The sequence below is a fragment of the Poecile atricapillus genome, chromosome 8 (assembly GCF_030490865.1).
Source record: "Poecile atricapillus isolate bPoeAtr1 chromosome 8, bPoeAtr1.hap1, whole genome shotgun sequence".
In the NCBI taxonomy this organism is placed as follows: domain Eukaryota; kingdom Metazoa; phylum Chordata; class Aves; order Passeriformes; family Paridae; genus Poecile; species Poecile atricapillus.
The window spans coordinates 6,860,776-6,872,958 of NC_081256.1; the positions used below are offsets into that span (position 1 = coordinate 6,860,776).

The window sequence follows — 12,183 nt, forward strand, 5'->3', positions numbered from 1 at the left end:
CCTTCTCCTGCTGGATCCCAAATTCGGAGCTGCAGCCGGCTCAGCAGCTGCTGTGTTTGCAGGAGATAGCATTGTGCACATGGCAAACATTGGATGACGGAGACTGATCCCCACCTTTCTGCTCCCAAGTTAAAACCAGCTGTTCAGAGAGACTCAGCAGAGATCTGCAAGCTGGGCTTCTCTTTGGGGAATTGGGTGGATTGGCATTATCCTGGGAAAGAGTGTCTGGAAGGGGATAGCTCACTGGGAGCCCTGTTGGGATGAAATGGGATGTTTGCACAGCTGGACATGGGTGACCACCATTGAAATCCTTTTATTTAAAAATGGATTTCATAATAAATCCCATTTATTTAAAATTGGGAACCTGGAGGGCCATCCCTATCGTACCTTGGTGTCTCATCCCCTTTCCAGGCACACTTTCTACAGCCAGGATTTACCTGTGAGGATGGGGCAGAGCAGCTGCTTCCTGGCAAAAGCCAAAGTGTGGGAGAACAAACCTTTGGAAAATGTGACTCATTTTTCAGGAAGAAGTGAGCTCAGAGGAGTGGTGTTTATGAACTCTTTTATTGTCACTCACACTAAAGTCCCTCTCAAAAACGTAGGGTGTAAAGTCCATGTGAGGAAAAGACCAGGAAAAGATGCTGGTTTGGGCTTCTCCTCTTTTGCCCTGGAGGCTCCAGTCCAAAGTCTGTTGTGCTTCCAACTTTTCTGATGTGGAAAGCTGCCAGTAGGTCCAAGAGGAGCAGAGACAACATTCCTTGTGGGAGGCCATCCCTCTCTTTATGAACTTTTCCCTTGGAGAAGCTCATGAAAAGCTTCAAAATCCCTCAGATTTGGGAAGGTTTGATTCATGAGCACCTAGCAGGAAACAGAACTGAGGCAAAGGTGTCCTTGGAGTCTACATCCAATGAATACCCACCACTATTCTCAGCATCCTAAGGGAATAGGAATGGTGGTTGTGAAAGCTCTTTCTTTCTCCTACAAAGCCGGATACCAACAGGGTGGGGATTGTGTTTGGCTGGAAGGATCACCCCTCCGTGCTCCATGTCACTCCATGTCCTCAGGGCCTGGGAGATCCCTGTGTTTGGCATTCTGGATCAGGTCCTCATAGGTGGTGGGGCAGTAGGTTTTGTAGAGTTTCTCAGCCAGGGTGTTGCTGCCGGCCACCACCACCTTGCGGTTGCGGTTCATGAAGTTCCACAGGTGCAGGGCATAGGAATGGTTGAAATTGGGGCTTTTATCCCACACCTGGTAGTACCGGCCCCAGGCTGGGTATGGGATGGGGTAGAAACGCTGGGGGTTGAGGAAGGAGATGTTCTGGCAGCTGTGGTCCTCGGTGCCTTGGAAATCTGTGAGGTTGCAGAGCGTTTTGAGCATCCTCGTCATCAAAAAGGGGCCCTGGTTGCCCCAGATGTTGCCGTTGTACTTGAGAACGAAGTTCTCCATGCAGTCCCAGATGAACTTGTGGCGGGCAGGGAAGCCGAAGATCCCGTTGCTGGAGAATCGCGACTTCTGTGCCGCCAGGAAGCTCTCCTGGGGGATGGGCCGGATGGAGATGACATCCGTGTCCATGTAGATGCCCCCGTACTTCCAGATGAGTGCCAGCCTGCTGGCGTCCGAGCTGACGTGCACCCAGTTCTTCTCCTGCTCCGGCACCACCTGCGGAGTGGGAAAGGTGAGACGTGATGCTGCGGGCAGGGAACGGATCCAGTCCATCCACGGGGCAGCAAATGGCACCATAAACCTGCACCTGCAAATGCCCCTGACAGACTTCTGCTGCCTCCAGCCGCTGGATTTTACTGGGATGAGACAAGGAGCTGGAGCAGGGCAATGCTTTGTTAGCATTAGGAATGCAGGAACGTGTCCCAGGTGGTTTGATGGCACCTACAGCGTTAACTCAATGCCACCATGAGTCATTCCCTGCTATTTCAGTGGGACACAACCCACTTAACACACTCCCGGATCCCTCCCAGCTCTTTGAACCAGGCTGGAGGCTTTTCATCCGCATCTGTTGGCATTTGGAGTCAGTTTTTCTCAGGAGAAGAAAGAGTTTGGAGGAAATCTGCCTGCCCTGCCCAAGCAGTTTGACCAAAGCTACTTGTGGGCAGTTTGCCAGGAACTTTTTCCAGGGTGGAGCTCACCAGATCCCACCTTGGCTTTGCATGTTTCTATTATTGTAGAACCTGAAATCTCTCCCCTATCTCTTATCTCCTGCGGGCTCCGTCAGAGTGAGGCAGCTCTATCAAGTGCTCAGGCAGCACATTTTGTTCAACCAGCTTCTGTTGGGGAAGATTATTAAGGCTGTTTTCTCAAAACACGTCTGTAATCTATTTTTACCGATGTTTCCTTTGCCAAAAAACCCGATTCTCCAGATAAGGCCGATCATGTATGCCATAAACAGAGAGATGAATACACAGCAAAAGGCGTCCAAAATGAATCTCTTCCCAACCAAAACAATAAAAGTCACAAATTTCACACAGTCCTGCATTCCTCATTCCTTTTAAAGCCTTTTCCCACCCCTGGTTATGGCTCTTCTCCTGCTTTCCACTTGTTTTAACACTCACCTGGTTGTACCACTGAAGCAGAGGGGTCTCCTGGAAGACGGTTTCCATCTGGAGAGGAAAAATGAAGACATTCTTCATAGAAGACAAGAGGGAGAAGGCTGCATAGCTGGTGTTCATGTCCAAGGCCGTCTCGTTGGAGAGTCCCCTCATGAAGAGGATGATGGGCCTGTCCTGGTAAATCCGGGCAGCGGATTCCACGGAGCACGACACCAGCGGGGGCGGCTCCAGGCGCTCCGTCGTCTCCAGGAAAATGATGCTTTTGCCAAGGTTCAGCACCTGCTCAGGTGTCAGGTAGTGCTGGGACATGGGCAAGTAGGAGAAGACAGAGCTGGACAAGAGGGAGATCTCGTACAAAATGCCCGAGACAAAGCAGAAACAGAGGCATATCTGGAATTTCCTCAACATTCTTTCTTTCCTGGAGTGTTTGGGGGCATGCCTCCGGCATGGGTGCTAAGGAGAGACAAAGAACAGCAGGAGGAACCAGTTATTGTTCAGCAGGCCTGGGAAATGGAGGGACGTGGCTTTGGAGAGTGAAAGGTGAAGGCAGTTTGGTGACAAGCCTGGTGACAATCCCTCTATGGGTGCAGAGGGCTCTTCTCCCTGGCATGAAGATCTGGGGTCTCACCTCTTTGGCCCCAGCTGGGCGGGGGGAGCCAGGAGAGGTCCTGGAGAAGGGATGGGTGCTGGCATGGGCTTGGCAGAGAGGGAAGGACCCAGGGAGAGCAGGTGAGAAGGGTCACCATGCCAAGAGAAGGAGCCCCAAGACCATCCCTGGAGCAGACTGGTGTGGGGAACTGTTCCCAGGCACTGCAGTGCCATTCCAACATGTGCTTGTCCCAGGGAATCTGTGGAACCCAAGGGGCTGCGAGTGTCACAGGGGGAAGGTTGTGATTACAGTTCAGGGTGTGTCACCCAGAGCTAAAACATCAGCACACCAAAGGCTTTTTCCAAATCCATCCCTTCTGCTAACACTTCAACCCCGAGGGATGTGAGGGATTTGTGTCCTGCAGGGATGGAGTCTTGTGATGGACCAGAGAGAAGCTGATGAGCATAGAAAGCGGATGGTTTCACACAAGGAAGGAATTATGACCTACCTGGATTATAGTCCTGACAAGTCTACATTTCCAGCACCTTTTCTTGCCCTGGTGGTGACTCTTGGACTCCTGCAAAGCGCAGCTCCCTGGTGGGGACACCCACACTGTCTGGAGCATGCAAAGGGATTTCTGGAGGTATGAGAATGGTGCAAGGGGGAAAAACCAGCTCTGCTGCTGGCTCAGTCACAGAAAAGGTGTGGGATCCACCTGAAAGGACAAAGAAGGCACATGTTTGGTGAGACCCGTCTTGTGCCTGGCACAGCTCCCCCCTCCCAGTCCCACCAGGACACGAGGCCATACAGCCACGGGGAGTTCCTGCTGGAAAAAGGCAGGATGGAATGGGATCTGCACTGCACTGTCTGGTGACACAAGGAAATTCCCTCCTGAAATGGCCCCTGGTTGCACCTGAGTGGCTCTGCAGGGACCAGGAGCCAGGCTTCAGCAGAGGGGACACACCTGGAATGACAACCCAATGTCCAAGAGGCCCTGAAAGTGTCCAGAGCTCGACTGATTGAAGGGAATGGCAGGAAACACAGCTCTGTGTGCTGGGATAATTAATGAGCCTCATTCCATGTCACCCTTCCAGAATACAGATAAGTCTGGAGCGGAGCAAACCCCATGGAAATCCCTTGCCAGCACTGAGCTTGTGCTTGGAGCTGTGGCAGCTCCCAATCCATTTCTCAGAGCTGGATCTCATCAAATTAAATATTAAAGCAGTGACTGTTCCCATCAGTGCTGCTTCCCATGCTGCATAACAGATTTTATTGTTTTCCATTCCAACTGCACAGGGTTTCTCATTACATCCTGGGTTCCCAGGACAGCACAGGAGTTTGGGAAGAAATTCTTGGGTGTGAGGGTGGTGGCACAGATTGCACAGAGAAGCTGTGGCTGCCTCATCCCTGGAAGTGCTCAAGGCCAGGTTGGAGCAGCCTGGGATAGTGGAAGGTGTCCCTGCCCCTGGCAGGGGTGGCACTGGATGAGCTTTAAGTCCCCCTCCAACCCAAACCTTTCTGGGATTCTATGTTAATTTTTCCAACCCAATTCCCAGTTTCTCTCGTTGTCCCTGCGCTCTGCTGTGAGTGGCAGCACCTGGGGCCTCCCTGCAGATACAGAATCTGAACGGAAGACGGGGAATGAAGAACAAATACCTGCGGTTTGGAAAGGCCGTGTTCCCGAGCCTGCAGATAAGGCTCCTTAGGTGCTGCCCCGTGGGGCTCAGGTGGAACACACATGTCCAGCCCAGCCCAGCCCCACAGGGCTCGGGAGACACCAGCACTAACATTAAAATAATCTGCTCAATCTCCAGATTTCTTCCTGCCTTTCCCACCTGCCTCTCATTTTCAGACTGGCACACTTAATTTACTCCCGTCATTTGAAAATAAAACAAAAAGAAAAAGTTGCTCCCTGGCAGCTCTCTCACCATCTCGGCTTGGTTAGATTTTCAGACTTCCAGGTGGTGGTTTTTTTCCAGCCCACAGTAGTTTGGGTTGGAAGGGGCCTTGGAGCTCATTTTGTTCCAACCCCCTTCCACTGGAGTTCACACCCCTTGGACTCCAGGGCCAGGAAAGCTCAGGGGGATCCTTCCAGTCTGAGCTGGCTCATCCCAGTCCTGGGGGCACCCAGTGGTGCTCCTGTACCCTTAGGACAGGGACACCTTCCACTACCCCAGGTTACTCCAAGCCCCATCCAAACTGTCTGAGAACACTTCCAGGGATCCAGGGGCAGCCACAGCTTCTCTGGGCACCCTGTGCCAGGGCCTCATCATCCTCACAGAAAGGAATTCCCTCCCAATATCCCATCTAACCTCTGGCAGTTAGAGCCATTCCCCTGTCCTGCCGCTCCGTGCCCCTGTAAATCATTCCTGCTGTTGCTGCAGTGCCCACCAGGGACTGGAGTCCCTCTGCTCCTTTTTAAATCTTGATGCCACTCTCCTGAAGCAGAAACCCCTGGCTCTGCTTTGATTAGAGTTAGGACCATGAGGACATTCCCATTACTGAATTCATATTTCTCCTTTGATGGCCGACAGATCGGATGTCTCAGGTCTTTATGAGCAGCCCAGCAAAGCCGTGCTTGCAATAGTCCTTCAAATTTAAAACAGTCCGGGAGGCATTTTATTTGCAAATTGTGGGCAGAGAATGAGGAGCCACTCCAACGCCTCCCTGCTCTGCGCACGACGTGGTGAAGAGAAACACGCATCTTCATCGGCTCATTCCGGGAAATTGTTTTGCTTGGTTGGTTTTCCAAAACCCCTGTGTGGCGAGTTATGAATTCTCATCACATTTGACCTGGAGGCTGCTGTTATCAAAATGTTCCCTTCCCTGCTTGAGTTAAAAGGACTGTGGAGCCGAATGTTAAAAATAAATCCCGGCCATTGAATAGATTACCCTGCTGAGTGGGATGATTCCGGGATGCGGCTGCTGCCTTGATGGCCCATCTTGTAAAAAGATTTCTTTTCTTGGGGCAATTTCCGTGTTTCAAGTGCCGGATGAGAACGGCTGGGAGACTACAGGGGAGATTACTACAGATGCCTGTGATAACTCCTCAAGGTGTCCGTGAGACTCAGGCGCTGGGAATACAGCGGGGTTTTGCCACCAAGGAGGGGCAGTGATGCTGCTGGGTCACCTCACAGCCTTGGAGCCCCTGCGGTGCACAAAGGGATGTCTCCAGGACAGCCCACGGGACACCCATCAGCCCCGCAGGGACTCGGGCTCAGCTTGAACAAGGACTAAAACTCCTCATTTGCTAAAAAAGGACTTTTTGAAATAAATAAATAAAAGGATAAATGAATAAATAAATAATCCCAGCACTTGCAGCTCGCAGTTTGCCGAGCCCAGACTTCATGTCAGTTTTAGGCTTTCCAAAGCGAGAGTTGCATCACAAAGTGCAGTTCAAACGGCGCAAGCAAAAGCTGTACATCTCACAGTCCTCTGGCAAACCCCGCTGCCACTGGATCCGCATCCCCACAGCTCCTGGAATCTCTCGGGATTCAAAGCAAAGACCCCCATCCTCTCGCCTATCCCCTCCCTGCAGCTCTGCTCTGAGAGCCGGTGGGATTTGCCTTTGGGATACACCCACCCAAAATGTTTCTGGGAATAACCCCGGGCCAGTCCCTGATTTCCACACACACGGCCCCTCCTGAGAACACACCAGTTTATTTTTGAGTCTCTATGGGATCTGCTGGAGGAAATTACAGCTGCAATCAAGCTAATGCACGTGTAAGCACTTCAACCCCAACCTGGTCACACTGAACACCAGGCACGTTGGGAAAGCGCTTCCTCATGGAAAGCCCGTGCCAGGAATTTATCGGATTCGCGGCAGGATTAGCTAAAACAGCCGATCTGTTGCAAATGAAGGGGCTTCTCACTGTGCTGTGCCACACCTGCATTCCCATTCTCCAGCTCAACAGGTTTAGGGATGGAGCAGGACTCACCTGGGGGCTGCCGAGAGCAGAAGCGTGCAGGCTGTGGAAGCTGCCCTGGGAGGGATGCGCAGGCAGTGGAGAGCCCGAGGAGCTGCTCTGCCTCCCGGCTGTGTCCTGTCCCGGCCGGGCTCGGAGCAGCCTCATGGCTCTGCTGTTTGCATTCCCGGGCTGCCCAGATAAGGCTCAGCTGGGGCAGCGAGAGGTTCTCCAGTGGCCAAAGGTGAGTCCCCTGCTCTGCCAGCGTCACAAAGGATGGGCGGGACTGGGGAAAGGCACCTTTTGGGGGTGGTTTGCAGCACTTTCAGCCTTTTCTCTTTGTGTCCAGATCCGCACTTAGGGGAGGCTCTTATAGGGCAAGGAAGAACTTTGCTGGGTGGGATCGGTGCTCTGGATACTTCCAAGGGAGGCAACAACAGGGCTTCCTACACAAACACCTCCCAGATAACACTGCAGATCCTGAAACACCGCCTGACAGGCTCCCGTGCCTGCCCAGGCAGCTGGGGAGGTTCCCCGATCCCCCCGAGCCCCCGCGTGTCCCCAGCAGGATGCCTTTAGGGGGCAGGAACAGGACTGGGTGACCCACCTCAGACTGGACAGACTCTCCCAGAGCTCTCCTGGCTCTGGAGACTGAGGGGTGTGAGCTCCAGTGAACTCTGGTGCTGGGACAGCAGAATTTGTAAGGAGAGGTGGAACCGCGGCATCCAAGGAAACTCCCCAGTGCATCCCCCTGATCCGGAGCTGCTCAGCCCATGTGAGGACACCACAGCATCCAGCGGAGATGTGACCCCTGCCTCCAGCCACCGACAGCTGCCAGGCTCTTTGCAGCTCTCCTCCTCATCCTTTTCCTCTCTCTTCCTAGTTCTGGCCAAGCTGTATATCCAGAAAAGCTGGGAGAGCTGGAAGATTTGTCCAGCCAACGAGTGCTGGCAGCACCATGTGTTGCACAAATGCAGACACGGCAAACCCCCCATTTTCCATCCAAACCCCCGCCTCTCTCCACCAGCAGTGCTTAGAAACCACCAGAAAGCCGCTCGGTGCATCCCTCCCGGCAGCCCGTGATGGCACCAAAAAGCCAGCCAGCTCTTCAAAATCAGCCACCGACATTCCAGGGCGCTCCCATTCGCTCGGGAGCAGCCCCTCACCCCTGGGCAGGATGCGGAGACCCTGCCCCGGGTAGGTGGTTCCTGCTGGGAGGGCTGGCGGAGGATGCAGAGCTGCTGAAGCTGCTGCAGGCACAGCAAACAGCGCCCACGGAATGGCAGCGAGATACCCAGCGCTTAATCAGCTGATAAGAGCCCGGGTAAAAATGCCGGGAGGGCTCCAGCTCTGAAAACCATCCCTGGGGCAATGACGTGAGTGAGGAGCCCTGGCACACCCTCGGTGAGGATCCCTCCCCTTCGGCAAACAGCGGCTCCATCGCTTGCAGGTGGCCTGCAGGGAGTTGGGGTGGGCAGCTCCTCTGGGGGTGAACACAGCGGGTGCTCACCCCTCCAGCAGATCCATGGCATCCCTGCCCATCGGAAATGGATCATCTTCAGCGTCCCATCCAACCCAAACGAGGCTATGATTACAGGGTGGCCCATTCCTTCCTCCCTCCCTCCCTTCCCAGGGCACTGGGAAGTGTCTGCTGAAGCCTGGAGGATGCGGCAGCAGCAGGACACAGATAGCAGCTGGTATTAAAAGTTCCAGCCCTGTTTTTATCTTATCCATAACATGGAAACTTCCCCATCCTGCCCCAGTTCTCCCCATTGCCTCTCAGCTGTGGCTGCCCCTGGATCCCTGGAAGTGTCCAAGGCTACATTGGACAGGGCTTGGAGCAGCCTGGGGCAGTGGGAGGTGTCCCTGCCCAGGGCATGGAAGCAAATGGGCTTTAAGGTCCCTTCCCACTCAAACCATCCTGGAATTCCATGACCATCTTGGTTACAGAGGAACACCCTCCACACCCCTTCTGGTTTTCCATCCACCTCACTGCTCTTAACTCCTGGCATTTTTATCTTTTGGTATTTATTGAAAGCCTATGTCTTTTTCTAGAATTATATTGATATGGTAGCAAAGTAATTTGCTCCTTTTGAGGAACAGGGAAGTTATAAATTAATGTTTTCTTAGTTATTTTCTCAAAAATCAATAGCTGTGCTTGGAAAACAATAAAGCACTTAGAGCTTACATGCAGATAAACACAAAAGGAGAGGAGCTCATCTAAACAGACCCAGAGTTACATCTCCCAGAGAGCTTGGCAGTCAATCCACAGGGAGGCAGGGCCAGGAATGCACGCAGGGGAAAACATCAGAGGAAGGAATGCAAGGAGCTGATCCTTGTGCCAAATTACAGCCAGGTGTAAAGCAATATCTTTGTGCTGGTTTGGGCTGGGGTAGAGTTGATTTCCCTCAGAGGAGCTGGGATGGGGCTGTGTTTGCCATACAGAGCTGGGGGAAGAAGGAGGAAGAGAGGGATTCTTGGTGTGGTGGCATTTCCCTTCTTGAGTCACCTGGCTTTCCTGGGAATGGCTGAACACCTGCCCACGGGAAGTGGGGAATGAATTCCTTCTGTTTGTGTACAGCTTCAACTTCTCCTACTGAACTGCCATTATCTCAGCCCACAGATTTTCTCACTTTTGCCCTTCCAGTTCTCTCCCCACCTCCAGGGCAAAGGCAATTGGGTTAGCCAGGGATGCTCCTAAATCTGCCTCTGCAGCACCAGGGCTTTTTGTGCTGCTCAAAGTGCAGCACCACTAGGCTGGGGAGCCTCAGGAGGCAAAGCCACTTCCATTTCTCCTCCCATTAGAAACAGATCTGTTTCCCCTGAGCAGGGCCAGAGCACACTGCCAGTTTACCTGCTGCAGGTTATATCTGAGCCCCTGAGAGCTGAGTTGTGCCAACCCTGAAGCCCCTGCAAGGCAAAGAAACCCACTGAGCTGAGCTCATCAGAAGTTTATAGGGTTCCTGCTTGTGGGCAGGGTGGGCCAGAGCAAAGCCTGGTTTCACTGGACCCCACAGAACTCCCATCCCCTAGAAAAGAGAAACACCAGGGAGTGAAAAGCTCAAAATTATTGGTTGTTTTGCCTGTAAGAAATGGGTTTCTTACAACATAACCAACATTTGAAACTAATAGTAAATTGAACTATTTGTAACTATAGTAATTTTAAAAAAAATAGCAAATTCTCAGATTTTGAGAAGAAATTCCTCCCTGTGAGGGTGCTGAGGCCCTGGCACAGGTTGCCCAGAGAGGCTGTGGCTGCCCCTGGGAGTGTCCAAGGCCAGGCTGGATGGGGCTTGGAGGAACCTGAGCTAGTGGAAGGTGTCCCTGCCCCTGCCTGGGGGTGGGACTGGATGAGCTTTAAGGTCCCTTCCCATCTAAATCATGCAGGGATTTTGGGGGATACTGTCAGCACAGTGCCCTGAGCAGGGTGAGGTGCCCCAGAGTGTTCTGCCCTCCCTGTGCTCCAAACACCCAGTGGGAGCAGGAATCAGGTGCTGGGAGGTGATGCTTGCACATCCGGAGCAGTGGCATTAGAAATCTCCAGAAAAATTCCATCAGAAAATCCTGCTCAATTCCATCAGCAGCCAGCAACAAGAGCTTTCTATATTCATGAATTCATCAGTCATATTTCAAAAATAATAAATGCTGTTATTATTGTTATTATTGGAATGAGTTTCTCCATTATGTACTGAGTGATTGTAAGCACTTGCTGCCTCCAGCACAGGAACCACCTCAGGAATAATCCAAGCAAATGATATTTGTGTCGTGGCTGCCACGGGGTCATGTTCAGGGGTTTTTAAGTGAGGAGGGTATTAACCAGAACAACAGCAGCAATCATAACAGAAAGAAAGTCATTATAAGTTGATGTAAAACACTATCAGGGTGTTTTTTTCAGGCAAATTTAGCTTGGGGCACGTGACTGGTGCTTTTGTGGGGTTTGTCCTGGTTTCTTGGAGCTCTGCCTGTACTCAGAGCCTCTGGCTCTCTGCTTGCTTTGCTTGTGTACAGAGGAAGGGAAGTAAAACAGAGCTCAGGGAATGAGGACTGGGATGGAGCAGGACTGTTTGCTCCAGCCCCCTTATCACACCAGTTTGTCCCCATGGCCACTGTGTGCCACCTTGGCTCCTGAGCCTTAGAGGTGGAGCTTTCCCTGCTCCTGGGCCCCTTCCCTGCTGCTCCTCGCATTCCTGGCCATAAAATGCTGCAAAGAGCAGAGGAGATGAAACAACTGACCAATAATCATGCACTTGGACGTTAAATCTGGATAACAAGTGGATGCAGGGGATGGGCTGGGATTGATGGCTTTCCTCCAGAAAACTGGAGCCTGGTAAAGGCTGGAGGTGTCCCCTACCATCCCAGAAGGGTTTGGGGTAGAAGCAGAGTCCCTCTTCACCCTCTGTCCCCCTAGGTCCCCTCCCTGGCTCCATCAGGCTCCATCCCAACCTTCCTTTCCCCATGATCCAAGAGCTGCCACGGGGCTGTAAAATACAAAATGGGAACAACCCAAGATGAGGCCCTGCCGAGCTGTCAGCACGTTCTGACACGAGGCCAATAAAATGGATTCCAAAAAGATGGGATCCCACCATGCCAAAAAGTAACATTTGGTTGAGCATCTGCCAAAACAAAACTAGCAGACTGCTGGGAAGGCTGCATTTTCCAAGGATTTTTTTAGGCATGAGGAACGGCAAAGAGGAACTCAGTGAGCATCTTCAGCTTCCCAGGCTATGAGGGGAAGGACCCATTGATAGCTGGAGGAAACATTTACTCCAAATGGTAGGCAAAATTTCAATTTCTGGCCCTGGTGGGATGGGAAAATTGCTCTGCTGCCACACTAGAATAATCTCAGCATATCCAGAATCCAGGATTTTGCCCTGGAAATAACAGGGAATCATTTAAGCTGCACACCCTTGGTCTGTCATGACAGAGTGGATGAACAACTTGCACACTGCCTTCATTTCAGTCACATCATGTTTTTATCTGTTAAAAAAAAAAAAAAAAAATTAAAATTTTATTTTGGTGCCTACAACTCCTGGAGAGCTTAGCCTCACTAACTCCTGTGTGTCCATGACATCAGAGATGGGGGAAGACCTTCCCATGAGCAGCAATCTGGCTCCAGATATTAAAGAGG

At 52.0% G+C, this 12,183-nt stretch overlaps 1 protein-coding gene across 1 annotated transcript; it reads right to left on the reverse strand.

Annotated features, from left to right (window-relative positions):
• Positions 1 to 1,047: 1,047 nt before the first annotated feature.
• A4GNT (alpha-1,4-N-acetylglucosaminyltransferase) lies at positions 1,048 to 7,223 on the reverse strand. The gene is made up of 4 exons (XM_058844107.1): positions 7,089 to 7,223; positions 3,659 to 3,787; positions 2,565 to 3,014; positions 1,048 to 1,659 (listed from the first exon to the last, which is right to left on the reverse strand). Exons 1-4 carry the CDS (start codon positions 7,221 to 7,223, stop codon positions 1,048 to 1,050), a joined length of 1,326 nt encoding a protein of 441 aa, XP_058700090.1.
• Between the last annotated feature and the right edge of the window lie 4,960 nt (positions 7,224 to 12,183).